Source organism: Cavia porcellus, unplaced genomic scaffold (assembly GCF_034190915.1).
Source record: "Cavia porcellus strain 051 isolate PalLab524CR breed Dunkin Hartley unplaced genomic scaffold, mCavPor4.1 scaffold_3, whole genome shotgun sequence".
In the NCBI taxonomy this organism is placed as follows: Eukaryota; Metazoa; Chordata; class Mammalia; order Rodentia; family Caviidae; genus Cavia; species Cavia porcellus.
The window spans coordinates 52,104,479-52,132,126 of record NW_026947486.1 but is presented as its reverse complement, the minus strand read 5'-3'; the positions used below and the strand labels follow the sequence as shown (position 1 = coordinate 52,132,126).

General features: G+C 32.9%; 2 protein-coding genes across 3 annotated transcripts in view; one reads left to right on the top strand and one right to left on the bottom strand.

Annotated features, from left to right (window-relative positions):
- Pcdh11x (protocadherin 11 X-linked) overlaps positions 1-27,648 on the top strand; it is a 195,221-nt gene that overhangs the window by 157,786 nt on the left and 9,787 nt on the right. For both annotated transcript variants that reach the window (XM_003471041.5, XM_023565585.2), the window contains exons 5-6: positions 4,968-5,165; positions 7,831-8,414. In XM_003471041.5, coding sequence (XP_003471089.2) covers positions 7,875-8,414 — 540 coding nt within the window. In that variant the 5' untranslated portion in view covers positions 4,968-5,165; positions 7,831-7,874. The remainder of the gene's footprint in view (positions 1-4,967; positions 5,166-7,830; positions 8,415-27,648) is intronic.
- On the bottom strand, positions 20,443-21,655 carry LOC106027920 (histidine protein methyltransferase 1 homolog). The gene is given in 1 exon segment (XM_013153639.2): positions 20,443-21,655. A coding segment is annotated over 1 exon segment (1,107 nt). The 5' UTR covers positions 21,594-21,655; the 3' UTR covers positions 20,443-20,486.

Genomic DNA, 27,648 nt, shown 5'->3' with positions numbered 1-27,648 from the left:
TTCCAAGCTCTTCTTGACTTGAAAGTTTGTGTTGAGAAGTCTGCCATGATTTTGCTAAGTTTTATTCATAGGAGATTTCTTTTCTGTAACAGCTTTTAATATTCTGATGTGCTGAATTTCTGATATTATAATTATTATGTATGGTTGAATATTTACTTTGGCTATATTTATTTGGGGTCTGTATTCCTCACTTATCTGCATATCAGATTCTCTTCCCAAATTTGAAAAAAAAATCTGTTATTATTTCTGCATATAGTCTTCATAGGTCATTTGTGTTGACCCCTGTTTTTTCATTGACACCTGTCCATCTTATATTGTTTCTCTTTGTATCATCTTAAAGCAGATGACTTTTCATTTATTGGTTTCTTTTTTATTTTTAAGAGAGCTTTTCTTTCATAATCATAATCTTAAATCATGTCTTCAAGGTCTGAGAGTCTATGTCCAGGTTCATTCAAGCAGATTTTCCATATTTCATTGGAATTTTTAATTTCTTGAATATCCTTTTGAATCTGTTTCATGCATTCTAATTCTGTCTCATATTGTTCATTCAAAGTTTCAGTTATTTTATTTATTTATTTATATCTTTAGATATACACAACATTTCTTTCATAATATTTGTCACTTCATTTTTCATCTGAGAGATTTTTTTTTTTTGGTACAGTTATCCAGTTCATTATCTTGTTCTTGCCAGGCAGGCTCTTATGGTACTTAGCTAAATCTGCAGCCTGATTATTTGTTCTGATTTTTTCTATAACTTCATGGAGATGTTTCCTTCATTTGCTATCATTTTAGAAAGTTCAGTTGTGCAGTTTCCAGTGTCTTCCATTTCAGTGTCTCTTGAGTTTGTCCTCAGTGGACTAGAGGACTGAGAGTGCCTCTTTCTGTTTCACTTTGTCATTTTCCTCTGGAATCAGGGTGACTTCTCAGGCACCCTCCTGATGGATCACACTGGAGTACTGGCCTGTGTAGAGTTTCCATCTGCTGATATTCCCATGGCTAGCTATGGCACACACCTAATCTATGGCATCAAATCCTTTTGCAATGTGGCATGTGAGTCTGGTCAGGTGTCCAACATATGCAGTGCGCTGTGTTGCTCTGGGATGCTGGGCTTGGCAAAGATTGGATCCTCTTGCTGTTAGCAGGGACAGACTCCAGGAGTGCTGCTGGGGCCTAGAACTTTTGTGACCAGTGAGGGTGTCTAAGCATTTCCTTGATAGATTGCATTGGGTCAATATACTGGGAAGTTAGGATCCTCTGTGCAAGTAGTAAAGACACACACTTGAGTGTGGTGCGGAGGCCTTACTGGCTAGGTTGAGTTCAGAACCTCTAGGACCCAGGCTGTTAGGTGGAGTTTGACTCCGAATGTGGCATCACCTGGTTTTTGCCTCTGGCTAGGAGGAGTTCAAAGCCTGTTGTCACACAGCTAGCCAGAGCACATCACCACAACATGATCCATAATCTCCAGTTTGGTTCAATATAGGTCAGTGCCTTTACTATGCATGTCCAGAGCAGAGTGGATGATTGGCTATTTTTTGAAATCAACCATACTGGCTATGCCACAGGGAAAAGGAAGCATGTCTCTACTGTTAGTGTGTGCATACACTTGTGCAACCAATGTGAAAATCAGTGTGGAGATTCCTCTAAAATTTAGGTCTAGTAGTCCAATTTTACTCAGCCATTACCCTTCTTGTATCTTCCCCCCCAAAATTAAAAGCATCATAAGCACAGTGATATATGCACAGCCAAGTTTATACCAGCACAATTTGTTATAAATAAATCTTAAAACCAACTAAAATACCCATAAGCAGATGAATGGATTAAAAAGTTATAATTTTTAATATAATGGAGTACTACTCTTCCATAAAGAAGTATTAACTTGAGACATTTATTGCCAAGTAGATAGAACTTGAAACCATTCTCTTAAGAGAAATAAATTGGACACACGTTTGTAAATATCACTTTGTTTCCCTGTGTGTGAAATTGAAAGTGAAAATAACAACAAACGCGATATGGTGAAATGAGAAGAAACTGTTCAAAAGGAAAGGGGAATTACAGAGTTGGGGAGAAAGGGAAGGAAGAAAAGATTGAGAAACAAAGTTTAAAATGGAAACAAAGTTTTGTACATAAAGATAAGAATAGGACTTGGAGGAGCAGAGGGGTAAGAGGGAAAAGTATACAAGTTAAGTTATATCATGTATCGTTTCCCTATGATGAACTTGATCATTATATATAACTAAATTGTACCTATAAACTCAATTAAATGTTTAAAATTATTTATATTATATCTTACTACCTGAAATGAAAGCATCCATAGTTCTATATATATTGCATATATCTCATGGTGATTGCAAGAATGTAAATGGTTTCTATAAAAGTGATGGTTAAAAATATGGCATAAAATGTTATACTCATAGATGCCAAAACTTATTAAGTTTCAAATTTAGAGATTTCTATTGGTAATCTGCCATCAGGCCCTTATTTGCATAGTAATATACTGAATAATGTGAACAGACCTGTTGTTGCCATTTCTCCGACTAATGTGACGTTCAACATTTGGTTTACTGATTTCCAATTGATTTTACATTTATAGCAGAGTAGATACTGACTAATGCATGAAGTGCACTCAGGAGAACAAGGCAGAAAATCCAAATAAAATGTAATTTCAAACTTAGAATTGTATATAACAATCTTTGGATTTTGGAATAATATAACACTGGCCTCATATTTGGCAAAGCATAACAAACTGCTACTGCTGCATCAATTATTTACCATGCTGAAAATATGGATAGGGAAACCTTGACTAAATGGTACCTGAGATGGAAAACTTTAACAACAAAACAGAAGATGAAATAGATGGTGTTGATGAATTATGCAGCAACTACAGTGTCCCTTGAAACACAAAGCATTGGCCAAAGGTTATATTTTAATTTTTCATCAACATGTGGCATAAATTGTTTGATAGCTTACAAAGACAGTAATTAGTGTGAGATATCAGAGAAATTCTGTTAGAGGATTGGAACTGGAGCTTATAAAAGATCATTTACAGCAGAAAAAAAAAAACAAAAAAAAAATTTTTCTCCCCAAGGAAATAAGAAAAATAATTGTGGAGCATGCTGACAAGCTGACAGTTGAACAGACAAATGCAACATCATAAAGACCTACTATAACAAAAGGAAAACCAAAAATATGTCAATTCTGCCCTATAATGAAGTACGGGAAAACAAAAAATGTTCTTTTTTTTTTTTTTTTTTTTTTTTGGTCTTTTTCATTTTTATCGGTACCGGGGATCGAACTCACGACCGCCTGCTTGCAAGGCAGGTGCTTATGCCACTGAGCTAAACCTCCAGCCCCCCAAAAAATGTTCTATCAGAGCAAGCAATACTTGTTTTTGGAACATGCAGTTAGCACATGTGAAGACTGACTTGGATGTTACAGTCATAAGATGGCCTGTTTTTATGGTAGAGCACTATTGGTGTTTTCATTGTAGCTTATATAGGAACTTATTTCTTATGCTGTCTTTTAGATTTTGTAAAAAGTACACAGATTATTTGAAAATGTTAATATCTGTTCTAAACACACAATACTTATAAATTATTTACTAAATTATTTTATTGATATTTTATGGACCTAATAATGACACAGAATGTAATGTAATAAGAACCTCCAGAAAACCATGAAGACCAAAAAAATGTCAAGTATGCCCTACAGAACAGCTACAAAAGTAAAGTGCATGTGCTGTCAGTGTAAGTGATGTGTGTATATGGAGCATATTGCTGTTATGTGTGCAGAGAGCTTTGCTGTGATAATTAAAGTAAGGATAATTTTCTTTGTACAGTGTTATTGGAATTTTCATTGTGGTTCAAGTAGGAATTTATTTCTCTTATTCTGTTTGATACTATGTATCAAAATCAGTGCATTTTGGGAGTTTTTATGCTTTTTGTAAATGCTCAATAAATATTAAAAATTCAACACTTAACTTTTTGTGATCTTTTGTGTTAAGTATTCAATATGTAATATGATAAAAGTCAAAATATTACAAATAGTAGTTAATCAAGAGAAATATACTAAAGAGTAAAAGTGGGTCTTATATACCCTTGTTTCTATAATTTGACAAAGTTAGCCATTTATGTCCCTATTGAGCAGCCTGATATTTTAAAGTACTTTACATATCCTAGATGTTATTCTTGGTATGTGGAAAGATGACAATATTTTTTCCCACTCTGTGCATTATCTGTTTACTCTGTTGGTTTTTTCTTTTGCTGTATAGAAGCTTTTTAATTAGTTGTAGTCCCAGTTGCTGATTCTTTGTGATATTTCCTGTGACAATTTTTAATCACAGTCTTTATGTCTTCAAAACTTAAATATTTTCAAGAGTTCTACCTATTCTACCTTCTAGCAGATTTAGTTCTTCTACTTTAATATTTAGATCATTGATCGATTTTGATTTTTGTTTAGTGCATGGTGAAACATATGTGCCTCCTTTTAATCTTTGGCATGTAGAAAGCCAGTTTTCCCAGCACCATTTTTTAAACAGGCCAGCTTTCTTCTAGGGATATGATTAACTGTCTTGTCAAAGATAAGGTGGCTTCACGCATTTATATTTATTTGTGCATTTTATAACATGTACAGGTGGGAAGGAGAATGGTATGGTTGGTGTTTGAATTGCCCCCCAAGCCTCATCTAGTCATAGAAGCGGCTGAATCTAGCATTTGTGAGTGGTTTATTGTCTAGTACTCAGATTGGCAGTGGAAGTACTGTACCCAATCAAGAGTGAATAGCTGACATGAAATATAAGGAAAGAAAGGAGGTATGCTTTCCCTCCCTTTTTTATCTTTTTCATCTTGTAGCTTGTGGCTACCTTGAACCACTTCCCATTAGCCAGGCCATCATGCCTTGGAACCAGTTGAATATGGACTGAAACCTCCAAAAACTGTAAGCTAAATAAACCTTTCTTTCCTCCTTCTTAGGCGACAGGTGTTTTGCCTCAACAAGGAAAGAAAAGTAACCAAGAAGAGAACAGATGAGTGTTGGGGGGCAGTGAAAGAAAGGACAAAAAAAAGAGAATAGAAGAAAAGACATGGAAGCAAAACTTATGTAAATAGGAAGAGAGGTGCTGAAAGGAGTTGAAAGGAATGCAAATAAAGTAGCAAGATATATCACACCAGGTACATATTCTCTATGATAAATTTTTTTCATTATGTATATCTAAAACATACCAATAAAATTTTAAAAACAAATCGAATCAAAACAAATACTTCCAGCAAGACTTTTCACAAATCTGGAGAAAGAAGCCTTAATGTTCATATCAACCAGAAGAAAAGCAGACAGCAAAAGCAATCCTGAGCAACAGGAGCAAAGGGGGAGGCATCACAATACATGTCATCAAATTACAGTACAAAGTCACAGTAAAAAAAAAAATAATACTGGCACAAAAACAGATATGTAGATTAATGCAACAGAACAGAGGATACAGAAATACCCCAGTCACATTCCACTATTTTACCACTAAAAAAGCACCCAGGAGTATACATTGAAGAATAAAATAGCATATTTATCAAATTGTGCTTGAAAAAATATGCAGAAGATTTAAACTGAATCTGTATCTCTAACCACATACTAAACTAAAATTAAAATGAATGATCAATTTAAACATTAAAACCAAAACAATGAACCTACTGGAGAATAAAATAGGAGTTACTCCTGAAACCAAAGACTTTCAAAACGGAAGTCCAATTGCAAATGTAATATCACCAAGAATCAACAAAAGGGACTTTATCCAACTAAAACCTGCACTGTAAAGAAAGCAATAGAGCAAAGGGAAATCCTAATTTATGAAAAAGCACTATGCCTGCTCTCCATTAGAGTACTAATATCTAGGATATATAAAGAATTGAGAAAAATTATACCACCTTCCCCCAAAAAAACCCAATCAAAAAATGAGTAAATGACATTTGTACAGAGCCGGACTCACGAGCATAAGTGCCTTCCCAACAAACTCAAGATCTTTAGTTTGATTTTTGTTTTAAAAAGGCAAATGAAATGGACACTTTTCAGTACAAGCCAAAACAGTTAATTAATACTTAAAAACTGTTTACCATCTCTGGCCTTTAAAAATGTGAGAATTAAAAATAATCCTAAAATTTCATCTCATAACCAGAAAGAATGGCAGGCATTAAGAAATGAAATAATAGTTTTATGGCTGTGTTGAAAAGTGTACCCCACTATATTTTGGGGGGTGTGTGAACTAGTATAATCCTTCTGGAAATCAATATAGTGTTTCCTCTATGAATCATGGTAAGAAAGTCCATTTGACCCAGATACTCTTATTCTAGGTATCTTTCCAAAAGAATTAAAGTTATCACATTGCAGGCTACATATATACAACTGCTTGTGGCAGCTTTATTCATAATAACAGAATCCAGGAAGCAGGCTGTATTACCAGAAATACAAATGAATTAAAAAATGTGGTATTGATCCACAATAGAGTGCTATTGAGCTATAAAGAATAAATTGGAGGTATTTTTTAGGAAAATGGATACACTTGGAAAACATGTTAAGTGAAATAAATCAGATATGAAGATTTAAATGCTTTATGATATCTCTCATGTCAGTCAGATAATTTTAAATAAATACCAAAATTGAGAATAGTTAGAGAGAGAGAGAGAGAGAGAAAGAGAGAGAAAGAGAGAGAGAGAGAGAGAGAGAGAGAGAGAGAGAAAGAGAGAGAGAGAGAGAGAGAGAGAGAGAGAGAGAGAGAATCTTTTCCAATTGGAATGAACTCTAACAGATCAAGGGTTTGAGAAGAGAAGTGAGGAAGTAAAAAAGATGTAGATGTGTCATTTATATATACAAAGCACACACAGTGAATGCAAACATTATATGTTATGTAAACAAACTAAAAATAACAATAATGATCAAAATGAAGAAATGGAGTTTATAGTTCAACAGAGACAGTTGGGTGGATAGGGGAAGGAATAAAAATGAATCATGATGTATTATACACATGTAACTGAACCAAAGGTCAATGTAAGCTTCATGTAAGCTTCAAATATATATTGATATATTCAAAATACAAACTAAAGTACTTGCTCTTTAAAAACAACCCTGAATTTGAAGATTTTGACTAATGATAAAGATTTTATATTGTATAAATATCTCCAAATATAATGATAGTATCTATCCAGTGAAAAAAACTTTCCGGAATTTTTAAGAAGCTTTTGCTTATTTTGATCTGAAAGTTACTCCTTTATAATTTACATCTGTTCTTGCTTAAGAAAATCCAAATCTACTTTTCACTTATTTTTTTCAATACTTAGGCATTTGTCACATCAATCCTTCTCTTCAAAAGGACTGTTATTCTCTAAACTCAAACCTTCTCACTGCTTGCTACGTCATGATTCTTTACTTATTTTTATCCAGATCAAAGTCTATACTTTGATGCCAAGAATTGAAAATACAGAGTATTTTATAAAATATTCATTGTGAAAGTTAAGTCAGAAACTCACAAAAAAGAACACTAATAATTTTTATAATTGGTAACAAGTACTCTTTTGCATTTTCTTAGGTATGGAATTATTCTAGCTATTTTGATTACTTCTATCTTGATATATTTATAATAATTTTGCTTGTGTCTTTCATTTTCTGAATGTAAAAATACATAATATTTGATACAAAACCAATTTGTTATCCATTAATTAATGTCAATTTTGCTAATATTTCAATTAATGATGTAGTTTAAAACTGAGTAGTTAATAGGTATATTTACGGTTGATTTCCTAACAAATACTTTTTTCTCTTCCCTGTATCTCTTTTCTTGTTTTGTCTTGTCAGTGTTCTTTGTGTTGGTACGAAGAATCGTTACAAACGTGCCTGTTATGGACTTGTTCTCTGGGACATACATATTTGCAGTGCTGTTAGCATGCGTTGTGTTTCAGTCTGGCGCCCAGGAAAAGAACTATACAGTACGAGAAGAAATGCCAGAAAACGTCCTAATAGGTGACTTATTGAAAGACCTCAATTTGTCACTCATTCCGGACAAGTCTTTAACGTCTCCTATGCAGTTCAAGCTAGTGTACAAGACTGGGGATGTGCCGCTGATTCGAATTGAAGAGGGTACTGGTGAGATTTTTACTAGTGGTGCTCGCATTGATCGTGAGAAATTATGTGCTGGTATCTCTATAGATGCCCGTTGCTTTTATGAAGTGGAAGTTGCTGTTTTACCAGATGAAATATTTAGACTGATTAAAATTCGCTTTCTGATAGAAGATATAAATGATAATGCACCACTATTCCCGGCAACGGTTATCAACATATCGATTCCAGAGAACTCTGCTATAAACTCTCGGTATGCTCTCCCAGCCGCCATTGATCCTGATATAGGAATAAATGGAGTTCAAAACTACCAACTGATTAAGGTGAGTATTTAAAGTATGTTGTTGAATTCATTACCTTGTTTTACATAGAGCAGGCCAAGATCTTGGTGTTCTTCAAATTTTGAGTAAACTATGACCTCAAATTTTCAGTTTAATTAAAGCGTACAGGAGGAAATTAATCCATGCCATTTTTTGCAATTGCATATATTTTATGTACTGTACTATGTATAGTGAACTTCAAACATTTAAGTTTTCCATATAATTATAGAGATTAGAGAAGCTCAATTTTGCCACTTACAAGTCAGTTTTACATGGCAGTACTACAAACTTGACTGAAACAAGCAAAGGCAGACATTAATAATGAATCAACAGAACTATCAATTTTTCTTAGTGATTATTAGAGATATAAAGCCTTATCTTGTCATTTGAAAAGATGCTGGATACATTTATCTGAGACATGAATATGACTTTTTTACTACTATGCCAGCATTTCTGAATACATAGATTAAAAGAATAATTTTGTTTCATTTTAGAAAGCACACAATATTCATTTTCTGTAAAAATAACTACACCTTTTAGTGAAAAAGAAAACTTCTACTTGATTGGCTTTGAGTCTTAGGGTAGGGAAGACAAAGGGACATATTGATGGCATATTTGATGATCTTCCAAGTATCAGTAAACGGAACATATTTACAAAGTAAATAGGCAATTCTTTTTAATTACTTATAAGCTCTGTGAATGGGTAGAAAACATGGATTTGCATATGGGAAATAGAACAAAGCAACTGAATGAGCAGATTTCATTTAGGATTAATATGAAATTTTATATGAGATTTCCAAAATTTATTAAATGTTTTTTGACTATAGTTACTGCTAGGCTATGATTGACAATATGACTAAAGTTTAAAGGTATTCAAAGAATACATATGTAAGAGCCTGATATATATCATCAAAACATTTTGATCTGGAGGATATATAATATGGGAAAACTTCTCAACTGATATTGATATGTTATAGATATATTTCTTCATGAATATATTCAGAAGTAGATCACTTCAGTGAAATACAGTTATGTTAGACTATAAGAAGTAAAATAGAAAGAGTTTAATTATTCATAAGTAAATATTTTTAGTGAAGTCACTATTGTGATATCTGCTTTAACATGAAATGCAAAAAATATTAAGGAGTCTGAAAGCTACCAACAGTCATTTTCTTCTTGCCTCTTTCTAAACGTAATAATTCCTGTTTGATCACAGTGACATAATTTATTTTATTTTAAGATATGAATGATGAAATAATTAGTACAAGGATAGAACTGGTAATAATTTTCATTAAGCAGAGCTTAGACATACACATGTATAAAATGCTTTTGGATACAGTTTCATAAAACATTTTCCTATTATAAAAATGAGAAGCTTATCACTTTTTAAACTGGGTAGCAAGATAGATGCTATTTATAAAGCAACACTTTCCAAAATAATCTTCTACAATGATAGGTACTCTATAATCTGGGATATTCAAAATGGTAGCCACTAGATACACATGCCAATTGAGTAATTGAAACATAGTGTTACTAAGGAAGTCAAGTTTTTAATTTCATGTATTTTTAATATTAATAGCTACTAGCAGTTGCTGCCATATTGAACAGCACAGCCTCAACAAATGGAGTTTATTTGGAAAATTTGGAAAGTTTGTTTGAAAAATAAAACTAATAAAAAATGACTTTTTGGCAAATTTAAGTCAACAATCAGGAATTCTGAGGCATGTGTTTTATTACAATGCAATACTTTACTCAAGAAACAATTTTCTCATATTTCTCTCAAGACATCTTAACGAACTTCCAAGAAAAAGCAGATTTTTCTTTAAAGCTCCTTAACTAATTCAAATAAAACAAATTGTACGGCATAATTTCAGTTTTGTTTCACTATGTTTTTATTTGACTTTCTTTGAAAGATTGTCAGCAAATGACAAAGAACTCATTGGAATCTTTTAGATAAGATGTAAGAGTAGAAATGCTCTTATTTTTTTTTAACATTAGAATGTGTGATAAACCTTAAGTATATAATTTGCCAAAACTTCAGAGCACTTGGATGGCCCTGTGAACAAATACTGTTCTGAGTTCCCGTTAAAACTAATGATAATGGACCACAAATAAATTCTCAAACAGAGTGCCATGACATGGGTGACATTAATTGAGCACCCCCTGACTTGCAAAAACGCCATCATAAAAGTGGCTTGTGTGGAGGTAAGGAGGAGAATGAAAAAGAAAGAAAAATAGCATGTTTGATTCACCCATAAAATTCTATAAATTTTATAATTTGAAAATAGGCAGATTAGTCACATTGAGTTCTTTTAAGAGACTCTTGCCAAATAGGATGAGAATTTAATTAATATTTACTTAGGTATACTTTTTTGAATAGACAAGAAAGGAAAACTCCATTTGTCTTAACTAAAATAATATAAAACACAAAAAGTTGTAATAGCAAAAGGAGAATGGGTGAAATGAAAAATAATATAAGGAAAATTAGGTCAATTTATAAATTAAGAAGTCCTTGCTGACAGTTTTATATTAACTGAAATTAAAGACAAAAGTGGAGCAGATTTATTAAATACTAAAAAATGTACACAATATGAAAAATTTTTGACTTAGCAGTATTTATTACTAATGCTTTGATTTATATAAGTATCTTAATTTAGGTTATAAAATTTTAATTACTTAAGGCATTCTTTGTCTTTAAGATAATTGCTATTTTTCAGAATTTAAATATTTGGAAAATGAGTTTCAGAGTGGATACATATATTTCTTATGACCACAACAGAAATAAATTATAGAACTGGAAATATGAATGAAGTTGTGATTCCTAGATTTCACAAACAAGTAGACAGAAATAATCTTGAGAAAAGGGGATCACAGCAAGTTTATAATACGAGCAAAGTAGACTGAATGAAGAAAAGAAGGTGAAACTATGTAAACTTTGAAATGATTATTGTGTTATTCTGCTTGGTAAAAAAGTAAAGCTAAATTTATCTGAGTGACCTTGTAAGGTTAATTTAAGATTAAAAGATTGTTAATTCCTAATGAAAAAAATGATTCATCTATAAAACTTTTTATTTTAGCCTCTTTTTTAAAAATTAGGTATGAAATCTTTTCTCTCCTCTATTTAAAGTTATCATGCAATGAAAATCCCACATGATATTCTGACATAATTTGCCCTTATTTTACATATCTCTATGTACACATGACATACCTACATAAGTGTGTACATATACACAGAAGCACCCATAGCATATCAGATATTAGTATTTTAAAGAAGTCGGGAGTAGGAAAGTACAGTATCTCTATGTCTCTTTAACTTTTAAATTTTTACTCAAATGACGGTTCATTTACAAAGTTCTTTGTTTCATTGACAGAGAAACCAACACTTTCACAAATAGAAATATCTCTTAAGCACCCACACTGATCCATGATATGGATATGTGTCAGGTACCTCATTCTTTATATGGCTACATCACATAGGAAATTAATATGAATACAGATCCTACAGATGTCTTGATTTATTGCTTTAGTCTTCTATCTTATCTATCAACTTATTGATATCAAGTTATCTATCAGTAAAATTCCTAAACTAACCTTGTTATAATCTGCTGATTGGTTCCCTTAAAGGAGGTATAACAGTAGGTCAGACTGATATTTTGTGCTGATAGTGCACAAAGATCAACTTTTTCCCAGATTGGTGATCCTACTCTAACTTATTTCCATAAAGAATTCTGAAATTTTTTATGAACCCTAGTAGACAATTTAATCTGAGGTGGAGCTCTTATATGAAATCAAGATTTTCAGGCCCTTATAACTAAGCACCCTCTTCAATGATCAATATCAGACTTCAATTTATGAAACTAAAGATGAAGTTGGATTTATTTTGAAATCTGGGGTGAGAAAATTCTAATTGTGAAAACTCATCTATTACTAGATGAGATTTACGCAAATTGGTGCTGGCACAAATTTCTGAGAAGAAGGCACAAAATAATATATTGTGGAGACAAAAAGCAAACAAAATTTATTATTCTGAAAAAGTAGTGTTTTTTAAGCTTAATTCAAATAAATACATAATATTGGGAGACTGGAGTAAGGATTGTTTACAGGCATAAAATCAAGCAATGACTGTAACTGTTTAGAAGGCTTACTTTGATTACTTGCCTCCAAGACTCAGAAGAGTCTGAATACAATTTTTTCTCTTTTTAAACTATAAAGTGAAGCTTTATTTAGTGGATCATATTTTCAACTTTATAATTACTTGAATATACTTTCTCTGAACATTATGAAGTGTGGAATGATATTTTTGATCTATATTTAAAAGTAAAAACCAGTCAAATGCTAATGATAATTCCAAGGTTATTATTAAAGTATACCTTCATTATAGAAAAATGACATCATAAAACTCTTTTTTTCATAAATACATTTTATTGCTGCTATCAATTAATATCATAATGAGACTGTAGTGCTAAGAAGATAAAATAAAATTTGAGTTCATTACTCAAACTTATTATGAGATTCCTGGTTAGTATTCACAGTGCATTGATGCCTTAAATTAACTACATCTATTAATTATAATGCCTCATAGATATGTGGGAAATTTTAGCCCAACTCTAGAAAATGTAAATTGAACATCTGAATAACAAATGTGTTTCCACAGCTGAACAATTTATTGGTATCATAACCTTTAACTTAATATTACTAACTAATTATAAGATGCTCTGTTACATTTTCTTATTAGGCACAGATCTGATTTGTTATTTCACTGACCACTCAATCTAAATAATAATCCATTTTTTACATAATTTTATTTCTGGCAAAAGGAATGATTTAAAACTGAAGATGAAATATTTTTAAGTAACATAAACTATGAGGTATAGTACTCTTCAATTAGAATATGGGGTTTTCCACAGATCTAATTGGCTTTCGTAATTTTTTTATTTATCTATCTATCTATCTATTTATTTATTTATTTGCTTATGAGTCTTGAACACAAGACCTTCTACATGCTAAGCACTCCCTTAGTTTTTTTTTTTTAGTTTACCTAATATTGTAAAGATATGTCCATTCAACAATTAAAATGCAGTTACATTAAACATTCTTCCAATGTATTAAGAATAAGCTTTCGTAATTTTGATCAATGCTAATCAAATCTACTAAATACCTCAGTTGGTGTAATTGATTTGACATTTTTTTCTTTTTGTTTGCATCACTTTATATTGAATATAATGACACTCATTGCTTTGGAGAGGCCCACTTAGTGAACTTAAGTATGATGTTTCAGTCCAGGTGAGATAAATCAGTAGGTCAACTTTTTTATGAGAGAAGATGACACCTTTTATCAGAAGTGGTGATAAAAATAATGCAGTCATTCTGGGGGAAATTTTCTGATTTTATTTGAATTTAATTCAATACATACTTTCTGCATACGTGGTATTGGACCAGCCTTTGAAGGCAACTTATCTTTACATCAAAATTTAAAACACACTTGAAAATTGTTCACTCTTTAAATTAAAATACTAGATAAATTAATGTTCAAACTTTGTATTTACCATTTTACAGTCATTTTCACAAAATAAATCAAGAAAAGGTGAATAGTTAAATGTCCTAGTATCATAACAGAATAAATAAATGCTTCAAAAACAAATTAACCTTTACCAGATCTTTGCTGAAGTATATTTTTGCTATTAGAAATTGTAATTTCATAATTTTATTATGCAAACATGTTACAAGTGATTTTCCCTTAAAATGTTAATTAATTATAGGAGATCTAAGCTCACCAAAATACTGTATGTGAACCCATACACATATACACACAGATAGATATTTTGTCATCAAAATGGCACAAACAGAGCTGTTTGTATATTTTTGTTTTGCTATGAAATGTAAAATGTGATTTTGGATGGCAAACCACAACAAATGTATTGTGGAATTGCAGATGTAGACCAGCAGCACAGCATCTGACTGGTAAGTACAAGGTCCTGATTTCCATTCCTGGTACAACAGCAACAAAAATTATATTGCTTATTTTTTAATACATTGGAACAATTTTCAATGCAATTATATTTTAATTACTATCTGGACATATTTCTACATTTGTAGGGCAAACCAAGCAAGTATAAATTTACACAATATGAAAAGACCTATTAGAGAAAAATGTCAACTTTGTTTCACTAAACAAAACTGATAGGTCTGTCTTCAAAGGATAAAAGATGCTTCCAAAAGTTGAGGAGTATAAGACAAAAGAGGCCTTTATTCCGGGAACACGGGAAAGGAGACCAGCGTACTGGCCACTGGAATCTGGAGGTCTCTCTCTCAGACACGTGGCGTGGGGGACTCTAAATAGCCCAAGCCTAGGGCAGTGCCCCAAAGGCCATTAGAGATGCACAGGTGTCTCATTGGCGCACAGGTCCTTAAGGATGGGGATATTGGATTACAATCAAATCCATAGGGGGCAGGGTGGGGGAGGAGTTTAGCTGCAGCCTTTTCTGGTTACAGTGTTCCATCTGGGCTGGCAACTCTTTCATATCCCGTCTTCTGGTTATTAGGAAAAGGGGCGAAGATCTCTCTCTGTAACTACTTCCTGCTGGCTGAGACCAGAGACAAGTTTTACACACCCACCCTCCTGATGCTTTCAGATGGGGGAGTAATCATCTCTCATGATTTCAATAACCTCACACTTATTTTTCAGAGTTCTACCTCACCATGATGATGCTCCTACCTCAATCTACCTCACCTGGGTCCTTAAAAATAATAGTGCCATGTCTCCTAATAACATTATGTCTCTTTGTTTTTTCCAGTCTGACATACGTACATTCACCAGTAAAGTTGTCCTGGCTAAAACACCTGGCATCAGTGTCTACCTGGGCATCAACCTTCATCCCGTCAAACCCCCCTAGACCCCAATACAGTGCCCTCAGCCAGCAGGAAGTAGTTACAGAGAGAGATCTTCGCCCCTTTTCCTAATAACCAGAAGACGGGATATGAAAGAGTTGCCCGCCCAGATGAAACACTGTAGCCAGAAAAGGCTGCAGCTAAACTCCTCCCCTACCCTGCCCCCTATGGACTTGATTGTGATTCTGTATCCCCATCCTTAAGGACCTGTGCGCCAATGGGATATCTGTGCATGCCTAATGGCCTTTGGGGCACTGCCCTAAGCTTAAGCTATTTAGATCCCCCACGCCACGTGTCGGGGGGAGTTCGCCGGGGGAGTTCGCCGGAGGAGTTCGCCAGAGAGAGTTCGCCAGAGAGAGAGAGAGACCACCCGCCCCGGGCGCAATGCTGCGCCCGGGGCCGGTGACGGGGGCCCCCTCCCCGCAGTCCCGGAATAAAGCCACTGCTGACCACTACTTTTACGGCCGTCCACTCCGCTCCATTCCTCCCGCGGACCTCTCTCTCCGCCTCTCCCCCTTCTCCCAGACCTAACAAAAACAATTTTTTTTAAGAATTATGAATATTGGGGCTGGGGGTTTAGCTCAGCGGCATAAGCACCTGCCTTGAAAGCGGGCAGTCGTGAGTTCGATCCCTGGTATCGAAAAAAGGAAAAAGACCAAAAAAAAAAAAAAAAAAAAAAAAAAAAAAAAAAGAATTATGAGTATTTTGGATAGTCTAACTTAAATAATATTTATCTAGGAGAGCTCATTTCATTTAAGTAGAGATTTTATGTAGACTATGACTTCAAAGCAAGATGACTTTAAATCAGCAGAGACAAAGAATATTTGTCTAGGAGACCTCATTTAAGTAGAGATTTTATGTAGAGAACATATTCTATTCTTGGGTTATTTCATATATAGAAATATGTTTTAATTTTTTCCATCATAATAAAGTGAAAATATAAGTAATAGAAATCCGCTGTGTTAAAATTTTGTATTAATTATTTCAGGTAAATACTAATATTTAGTCAAATTTTAGCCATCTAAATTTAACATATTTAATCATTTAATCAAAATGAAAGTCTTAAAAAATAGTCACTGTATCTGAGGAGCTTAATAACAGATATTGTAATTAATATGGTTTTACAATAATGATAGTAAGGAGAAAAATATATTTATTTTGTTATAGGACATTTGATTTTGAATTGGTCATGGAGCCATCAAGAATATGGAATTATTTAATCTCTTTATAATCACAGGAACCTTAAGCTTTCTAAATTTCACAAAAGACTTTCAGTCAGCTATAACATTTTATTTTGTCAATAAGTCTTCACCTATATTAGTAATAAATTTTTGCCAACATTTACCTGAAAAATATTTTTGCAGCTAAAGATAAAACTTTTTTTGATGATAATGGTAATTCCTCTAACAATGGTAGTAGTAATTCCATGTGATTTTCTATACTTTTTGATTATGGTATTTGTGCCTTTATTTTCTCTAGCATATTACGAGGAAGACTAAAATTATCTAAGAAGCTTTGATATCATAAGAATTAATGAAATAAAAATATCTATAAGTTTGTTAATATCTTGAATAAAAGCTCTAAAAACATTTATTGCTTATTCTATAGTTTAACATTACACTGTTTCTCAGCATTTTAAAGAACTGATGCTTTGCACTCTATAACAAGATTGTTTTACATCTACATTTAATATATTATATATGTTTCATGCATTATATAAAAAATATGACAGCAATACTTTGTTTCTCAACCAATGCCCCTCCATCCACATTTACTTTAGAACTTAGTTCAATCTTTAAAATGTCCTCTATTTACATTTAGCTTATTTCTTGAATCAGATGTCTCCTCTTTATTTGTCACTGCTTACTCCTTTCCCTTCATATGATAGTTATGGCTAAATAAAAATATTTTCTCATATACTTTGTCAACCATTTAGAATTGCTGCATTATCATATCATTCAAATGTCATTTTTTTAAGAAATCCAATTTTGTCTCTTCTCTCTCAAGCTCTGAATGATTGCTTTGTTTTATTTTTTATCCCTTTCTTTATATAAGCCAATCATCATCTTTATCAAGTCTATTTGACATAGGAGAGCTAAGTCAAAACATTTTAATTTTTATATTTGTTCTAAATGAAATAGTTTTTTTCTATTATTTTAAAGAGATTAAGACAAAAGAGGACAGAATCACGAAGATCAGAACAGAGCTATGTAAGCAACACAGTACTTCAGCCCAAGACAACCCAATATAAACAGTAGTTAACATAATGTCTCTTTCTTTGAAATAGTTGAGCATACCTTCACATACAATAGTATCAAACTTACCAAAATAGTATAAAACCATTCAAGAGAATCGAAGTATTACATGGCATTCAGAACTAAATAACAAAATGAACAACGATATTATCTCATTTTCCATAAAAAATTGTTTATACTCTCACACATATTAAAATCCAATAAGATACAATATGAGAGAACCAATGGAAACAGAAGAACAAAAGCCTGGTAGGACTTCAAAGCAAGATGATATTAAATCAGCAATGACTGTCATAATGTCTTATTTTCTTCAAAATAGCTGTTCATAACATCACACATAATAAAATCAAACACAGATTTTAAATATCATTTTAAGTCAGAGATTTGCTAAAGGAAGCTTTAATTTTTGATAGTGTTTTTATTGTTTTATGAAAACCCCAAGATATTCTCTGAGGATAAGAAGCTTCTTAGAAGTATTCATGTAAAATAAATGAACAAATGAATAATAAAGCTCATAATTTTCAAGTTATAAGTCACTAAAAGCAGCTAGTAGTATCTATTCCACATCCTGAACATTGAAATGCTCCGAAATTTCCTCTGCCAGATTAATAATTCTACTACACTCTATTTCATTCTTCCACAAAGTATCAGTACATGGGTAAAATAAAGACAAATTTTCTGGTAATGTACAGGCAATTTTCAATGGAGAACTTCTCAGCTGACCCCTTTTCATTCCGATATTTACACTCAGCATTTCTATCAGCATTCTGGTCTTCTTTACTTTGACCAGGCTCTCCTATTAAATTCAGCTTACAGCATCATCAGATTTCTCTAGTCAGCATCTCAAAATTTTTCCAAACTTCTATCAATCATTTCTAAAGGCTTCTATATCACAAACTCAAGAGCAGTCATTGCAATGACAACAGTTCTGTGGCTCCAGTTAGTCACACTTGTGTTGTTGTTTACAAATTCCCAACCCCAGAAAATTAAAGAATGAATGTTTATTGTTTTGCTCACAGTTACAATGCATTCAATGCATTTCTGGCTAGCTTCAAGACAGAGATACAATGGCAGAAGAAAGCTACTCAATGGATGCTGGCTCAGAAATAGACAGTGGAGGATCCAAGGAGAAGAACACACTTTTCCATATCACAAACTCAGTGATCCGTCTCTCATTTTCTTAATTCCTAAAAGCACTTTCCCATTTGAAATCTAAACAGTAAACAAAACAAGATATCAACAGCATGTGCATGCTATTATGGTCTAAATGAGGAGCCAATAGCTGCAACAAAAAATTTAAATAGGCTTATAAAAAGTCTTTAAAGTGTAGTAGCTACACCATCATATATTTTATACACACACACACACACACAACACACACACACACACACACACACACACACACATATATATATAGAGAGAGAAATCTTTTTTGAATGTCCAATAATTAAAATTTGTGATACCTAGTGTCTTACTTTCTCATACCTGAGACACAGTACCAAACACCAAACTTTGATGGAAGAAAGATTTATTTTTGATTCACCTTTGTAGAGGTCTATCTCCAAAGCAGTTCAGCAAGGCAAGGGGCATGGATGAGGAGAAGTAGTTCGTGGCCTGGTGGCAGAAACTGCAGAGAACAATCTAGAAATGAATGAGGGAGAAATGTTCTTCCAAGGTATAAACTGTGACCCACATCTTCCTATCAGGCTTTACCTGCCAACATCACATCTAGCTACATGCTCATAATAGACTAATCCATTAAAGAGTATTACATATCCATGAACATATTACCTACCAAAAGCCCTATGAGCATGGGAGGCTGTGGGTGTATATTTAGATATAAAACAACTCTAATAAAGCCAAAATATTTCTTTGATCAACAATAGTATAAGAAGGAATATGTCCTTCATGAAAGATAATGAAACCAAGAGCAAGTATGTGGCAACATTTATCTGAACTAAACAGGAGAGCTTACTAACAATTGTAAGTATCATCTAAAGGAGATTTCAGTTAAACTAACCCTATGGATAATTCTAGGCTTTCAAAATACTTTCTGGGATTCTAGTTATAAAAGTGTTGAAGTAGAGAATTTTGAGGAAGTATTTTGTTGAAAATGATAATATAATAAGAAAAGTTACGATTTACTCAACTACTGACTATAGTGTTTATTAAATGAGTTAGATGGAGTTGTGCTAAATTCTTTTCATACACTTCTTAGCATGCCCAAAAAAGCTTGAACACTAAAGTAGAAATCAGATGATTGCCTTTGAAGTTGTATTTTGATTATCAAACACTAGTTTAATGAAGTCAAAATTTATCAACTTTTGACAACACTGGTTATAAATGCAAAACAAATCCTTTGAGTGATAGTAGATCGTTAAACATTTAAAAATGCTGAATTTGATATGATAATGTCATTTTTCTATGGTCAAAGACCTACTTCTAATTTGGTAAACTTCCTAGAGGTAGAAAAAATACAGTTACTATGAAGTTAAGAAACATAAATAAGAAGCAATGTACTTTTTACCACCTCATTACTCTAAAATCAAGGTTTTACTATTAAATCATAAAATTATCAAGCTGCCTGAACTTTTTATTTTGTATACAAATTGCATTTCATTATCACAATAGTTATTTAGCTTTGTAAGAATTGCCATTAACTAGATACTTAAATATGTTTCAATTATATTTATTAGGGACTATGCTAATGCATTCAAAATATCTATAACAATGAAGAGCAAACAAAAGTATTTGCAGTGTATTTACTAATTCATGTAATCACTTATTTTCATGAGTAGTGTGATATAAAAGATATAAGTGATGCTAATATAGATATAATGGATGTTTAAAATGCAGCTCTTTTTTTTTTTTTTTTTTTTTTTTCAAAGTTTTGGGTCATTCAGTTTATTCCTCTTAGGGCATTCAGTGAATATTAACTACGATATTTAAAAGTCATTTCAGTTAGAAACCTCTTTAGTCCTTCATCAATTATTTCCAGTGTCCTAGTCTCAAATACATCCTTTTCTTCTACAAACTTCTGAAAAAGATGAACACCTCCACCAACACCAAAATAATGGGCTTTGCTGGCCAAAAGTACCCGTACATCTTTACTCAACAGTCTAACTAAAGTTTGGTGCAAAGTAGTATAATAATCCGGATTATAAATGGTTTCCGAGGTAAGAATGAGATCATATTTTACAAAGAGTTTTTCACTGCTTAATATAAGCTGACAAAACTCAGACCACTCTCCAGAAAATAAACGACAGTTACCCAGTTCTTGCACTACTTTTGACTTCCTGCATCTTTTTGCATCTGGTTCATTTACACCATTTTCTTCATGTTCCAAAGTGCAGTTAGCCACTACATTAGGTAAAGTCACTTCCTCAATCACCAAACTGTTATAATCTTGAAAATGAATTTCTTTGGCTCCTCCCTTAAATGCAGTTATACCCAGTAATCCTGATCCGCAGCCAAGATCTAACACTTTTTTCTCAGCAAATTTCACTTTGGCCTTTGTAAAATAAGCCAGGAGGTCAAACGTACATTCCCAGATTTTTAAGCCTCCTTCATAAACACCTGTAATCAGATCAGAGTGAGAAGAAAAGCTTTTGGAAATTATGTTTTCTCCAGGGAAGTTTTCTTTTGACCAGATAGTTTTCATTACTGATATTTTAACATGCTGAAGACCTGGTAACATTTCTATGACTTTCTTTAAATCCTTAGGTATGGCATGCTCTTTGGCAACTCCCAGGCAGGGCTACTTTTCATCTGGGTCCAAGTCCTTTGAACTATTGGCCACACTGACTAGGCTATCAGGATCTTGAGAAGGAGTTACATTTTCTATTGATCTGCACTCCCCCAAGTGCTTCGGATGCAGGTCAGACAGTTCTCTAAGATGTTTCTTCTCCTTCTGTTTTCCTTTATGACTTTCTGAGGTAGATGACACTTTTGAGGGATCCAGAGTCAAAACTCCACCTTCAAGGGGTGTCAATTCACTTTCTGCATGGTATTCCATGTTGAAATTAAACTGAAAACTCATCTTGGTATTAAAGGCACACAATTCTTAAATTCAAAGAAAAGGCTCTTCAACTTCTGCATAAAATCTGATGACACACGGAAATTTGCCTCAACTATTTATTTAGTCCCACTAAGGTTAACTTCTTTTTAGCTATCTATACACCGAGTTGTCTCCAAAGACTTCTTTGTTTCTTTGTTTGAGACAAAGTCTTGCTAGTTCAGGATGGTCTTTAACTTACTATGTAGCCCAGGCTGGCCTCAAACTCACAGGGATCTTCCTGTCTCAGCCTCAAGAGTGCTAGGATTACTAGTGTGCACCAACACACCCAGCTTTAAAGACTTTTCAAAGAGTCCTTTGATTCTCTTTCATTTGACCCTCCAAGAACAGCCATATCTCTAAGGAAAGCCAGCAGCAACCCAGGCCTGGGACGAATGCCTAAAATGCAGCTCTTAATCATGTCCTGCATCAGTGTAGAATTTTTTGCCTCAAGTTTAAGCTGTTTTTCAGAAAATTATTAGATCTACTAGGACAGGATATGGATACTTGAAAACACTGTATATAGGTGAGGACAATGCCGAATGATAGAAATTTTGGGAGATATTTTATTTCTAATTTTAAAGAGGAATTTATATTTCATTAATTAAGCAATAGTTTTTCAATATGCTCTATCTATATACATAGAAAACACATTAAGCACTAACATTAGCCACATTTTTAATCTATAAAATATTCCCATGGTATAAATTGAATATTTGTATCAGTCAAATATCAGTACCTTTTACCAATCTACCTTTCAGGCTTAGACATAAAACATACAATGACAAAATTATTAACTATGGCTATGTTTTAGAGTATGTTAAACAATTTGAGATTTAATACAGAAATATTGATTCTTTTTTATAGGGAACCACATTTCTAATCTCATTTTATGATATGATTTATTAGTAATGTTACATTATTAAACTAAAAATATCTCTATGCTATTTGATACAATATATAAGAAGTGATTAATTTAGCACCATCTAGAGTTAAGCACATTAAAACAAATTGAAAATGTTGGATATGACTGAAATATAAAAGTTGATGTTATTGTATAATGAACTAATATGAGCATTGTTTTTTTTCATTAATAGATTCAATTGTCACAAGTGCTCTTAGCTCCTGAGTTTTATACTATTTTGTAATGTTATGAAAAAAATTCACTGTATATCCTTAGTCATATTTACCTAAATGTCTATTTGTTAATCATTTTGGGGAATGAAACTCCCAACCTACTGTTCCAGTACAAGCTCGCGTTCTCTAATACTGAAGAATGAATTTTAGTAACAATGGAGGTTAAGAGCAGAATATATATATATATATATATATATATATATATATATATAGGCAGGCACTTATGCCGCTGAGCTAAATCCTCAGCCCCTATATTTATCGAGAGAAAGTAAGCTTCTGTCTGAAGAGAGACAGAAGGGATCCTGAGCAGGTTGCTAAGGACTCTGTCGTTTCCAGGGACTTTTGTAGAGTAAAACCATGGGTTCGAGGTGGAGGAAGACTAGGAGCACACAAGGAAAATGGGCATGAGGTGAGACATAACTATAGGTAGCCACTAAGATCGATAGTTCAGGCAATACTGATTACATTAGGGACAATGGGGAAGGGAGTCATGTAGAAAGTGGGCATCCTTAGAAGCAGTGACACTTCCCTAGGGTGATGGGGGCTATTTAGAGTATCAGTCCTCAGGATATGAGTGCATTTGTTTGGCCTTTTGTCTTGAGGCTTGGCCCACAGCAGGAGGCATCAGTCGGGATCCCCTGCAGTTGCCAGGTGTCTGCACTGGCTGCACTGAGGACTTAGCCCTATCTCAATTCCTATAAGATTTCTAACTAACTCATCTGCCTGTAACAATTTGAACATATCCATGCTTTCATAAGCAACCTAGGCCTCTTTTGGTTTAGCCTCTCTATGAGTCCGTAAAGAGTCGATTAGTTGGTTGTAAAAGTTTTCCTTACTTCTTTGATATATTTGATGGTTGTTGCATCGCAAAAATACTGCTTCTGGAAATGTTAATTAGTTTTGGGAAGACTTCATTAGTAGTTAAAGTGCTTTTACTTTTTGGTGCTTTGTTTGGCGGGTATGTGGCATTCAACCCTTGGCCTTTTCACTGATTTATACCTTCAACCCTATGTTTTTATTTTTAGCTATTATTTGCTAAGTTGTTAAGTTGCTCACATTGTGCTCAAATCTATGACACCTCTGCCTCAGCCTCCCAGGGTGATGAGATTACAGATGTTTTGAGGAAATCAGGGAAGAAACTTGTTTTTAACCAGGCTCAGTGTTCTAAAGCCAAGAAACACCTTTTTAGTTGCATTTATTTTGTTTTGAATGGTACTAATTACTTGGTAATTAACTCAAACTGAGAACTCTTCACATTACAGAGTTTTTCTCCAGTGCCAGAAAGACCTTCTTTTTGAGAAGTAGTTGTAGGTTAGTGAAAAAGCCTTTCAATTCATAGGAGACTTGGCATTTAAATCTGACGCTTCAGTAAACTGTGTAATTACAGACAAGTCATAGAACTCTTCTGAATCCCAGTGTCCTCTTTTGAAAGAGAGCTGAGTCCCAGTGTCCTCTTTTGAAAGAGGGGAGTCAGTTTAGTTGAAAATAAAGTCCATTGTAATATTGATTTTCAGGAATTCAGTATATGATCTTTATTTTCTCATAAATCTATTCATTTTACTCAAATGCAAAGGAGCAGCTGCTGAAAAGAGCTGACTAGCAACATTTAAATGACATGTTTCATTTGTTTTACATGACTTTTCAATTAAAAGCAATGATTAAAATCACATTCTTGAAAATATATTCCTAAAAAGAAAGTATTTTTCAATAAAATGTAAAATATTAAAATATCTGGGTGAAGTATAATATATACATAGTGGTTTTCTAAGTCACAAGGCATGTTGAAACCTTGAAAGTTACATAAACTAAATAGAGAAAATGTCAGAAGCAGAAAGAAAGGGAAAGTGATAATTTTCCACCTGCAAGGTTTATAGAGTGAATAAAAGTATGTCTTTTGTTTCTTTCATACCACAGATTGGTTAAACTGTTAATCATCTGTTTAAGAGTATTTTTTTCCTGAAAGTTAAAATCTATTTTTTCAAAACAAAATGAATAATGCAGACTTAAAAATGAAAAACTGACAAATGGATTTGTTTCACCTTTAAATCTGTGATCATGGCTATAGAAATCCTGATATCAATTAAATCTCACTTTTTCTAACATTTAACATTATGAATCTGTTTGCACAATGAAATATTTTAAATTGAATATATATTCCACATAATGTAATCAAATATTTGTTTACTCTCTGAGAGTAAACAAATGACATTTGCATACAATCATGAAAAGACAATAATATCTACTATATATTAAAACGATCTGAAGAGAGAATATGCGGTAAGAAAAAGCCTGGTACAAAAAAGTCATTTTAAGGACCTTCCTTGCTGACTACATTTTTGTCAAAAGGAAAATAAAGTTATCATTGAAATATTATAAAACAGAGGAAAAAATTTTGTTTTATTATTCCAAAAAATTTGGGATAATTAGAAGAGAAGAAAAAACAACACCTTTATTGAATAAATAATACCTTGCTAACAGATTTTGTGAAGCCACTAATTAAAGTACACAAAATATATGGTATCTTACACATTTTATGTATACAACTGCCATTAAAATTTTAGTGCAAATCTATTACCTCTAAAAGCATTTGGTGTTTTTTTGCATATTATTCTTTTTCTGTAATATAACTTTAAAATAAGGAAGAATTTGGTGAACTTAGGGTTATTGATAAATATGTGAATAGCAGCTGAAGTTATTTATAACACATTTTTATTGTATTTCCCTTGACAAAGTTACAAATGAATAGGCACAGATATGTTCCAGAAACAGTGCATAGAATCTGAATGACATCACATCATCAATTGTATAAGCAATATTATGCTTGCTAGTAAGTTTCCAAAAACAAACCACACAAAATTTAAAGTAAATTTTATTATTGTACTGATTATATTTAAATTGAGAATGTGAAATATATTTCCTTGTTGATTTTTAAATTGCCATGTAATTATGATTTTCTTCACTTGAAATTATGTTCTTCCATTTCTGTGAAAACAGATGCATTTTTATGTGTAAAAAATGAAGAAAAAAATATTCACAAAGCAAGCAGTGGCAAAATATTTAGAAATACTTTTTTTCAACCAGCATTCCTGGATGTATAGAAAAAACAACTTTTATTTAATCAGTTCTGGAATCCAAACCCTTTGGAACAATTTCTATTAGTAGTGGAAATATATGCATTTTCTGGATCACTGTACCAGATTTATAGCTCAAATGTGCTGCACTATTTATTAGCATTTGATAAGCAGTGAATAGGTGACTTTCATTTGAGCATGGAAAAATGTTAAATTTTACTGCAGTGGTTGATTCAGTTAATTTTTATCTGAAATAATAGATATTACATGTAGATCTTTACAATGCAATTCACTTAGCAACAAGTATTCTCTATTTAATTTTTTCAAAGCAAAAAATGTTTCTCTGGATAATTTTATATCCAGCATAAGTTATATCTCCTTTTTAATTTTTCTTGTACCACTGATGGAACCCTTGGGCTTTTCACTGAGCTACCTACACAACTATTATTAAGTTTTTATTTTGAAGCATTGTCTTCCTAAATTGTTAAGTTGTACAAGTTGGCTTTAAATTTGCATCCTTCTGTCTCAGTCTCCCAGAGTGCTTGATTTATCACTTACCTAATGCACCACCTGGCATGCGTTATCACACCATGCTTGGTGTGAATGTTTCTATACTTATCAGATTTGCTTGTTTCAGCATTTTTGTCCTATATTTGCAAACCCAAAGCTTATTTAGAAAGATATCATTCACAAATGAAATAAAATATTTTGCATTACATGAGATTGCTACAAATTCCATAAATTTTTCTTGATCTGAAATTGTGCTGGCAATTTTGTATACCAGTGATCAATGTTACATGTGTCAGTACTCTAAATCAGTACACCAGATTGTTTTAATTACCTTTTTCTCATTGTTCAGGCAAAATGTCTGACAAACAAGCTAAAAGAGAAAAGGGTTATTTTTCTTATAGTTTGTAGAAGTTTTAGTCTATTATGAGCTGGCTCTAAGGCCAATGGCATGGCAGACAGGCATCACAGAGGAAAAAAATTAGTTAGTAGAAGATAACAGAAGCAAAAAAGGGACATAACACCTTTTTTTTTTTCCTTATCATACTCTATGCTATCACAATTAGGGCCGTCCAAAACCAATTATTATACTAATTTAGAAATTATATATCCTTAATTTCAGCATTGCATCAGGAATCAATTACACACTTTAGATCTAACTGGCTCTGAAAAAGCCCCACATATAACCACATGAGGCATTGGAAGTCATCTAAATACAAACCATAAGTTTCTTCCCCTGACCCCTCAAAGACTCATGTACATCTCCTTATGTAAAAATCATTTAGTCTGTCTCTAAGAGTTCTAAAGTCATTAGTTTTAGCACTACTGAAAAGCCTGACTAAAGTCTCTTCTGAAATTTAAGGTAAACTTTTTAATGTAAGCCCCTGTACAAATTAAAAGAAAGTTACATACTTTAACATATAATGATACATGATAAACATTATCATTTCTAAAGGTATAGATGGGGAATTTAAAGGAATGGGACCAACACAAATGTAAAATCCAGCAGGATAAATACTAAGTCTCACAGTTTTACTTTTAGCATTCCTGGAAATCTGTAACACATTGTGAGGGCCGTGACCAGTACTCTCAGCTTTTTTCAGGTTATTTGGATATATATATATATTTGCTTTTCTAAACTTCTAGGGCCTCCACAGAACTTTTGGCTTCATGCTCACATCTTCACAAACTGCACTCTCAGAGACATACTGCCTGGCGTCCCAAGCCTTCTTCTGAAACCTGGTTGGAAATCTTTCTGATCTCACAAATCTTGCATTTCTGCATTCACCTATAATTATCACCACATGGATGATGTCAAAGTATGA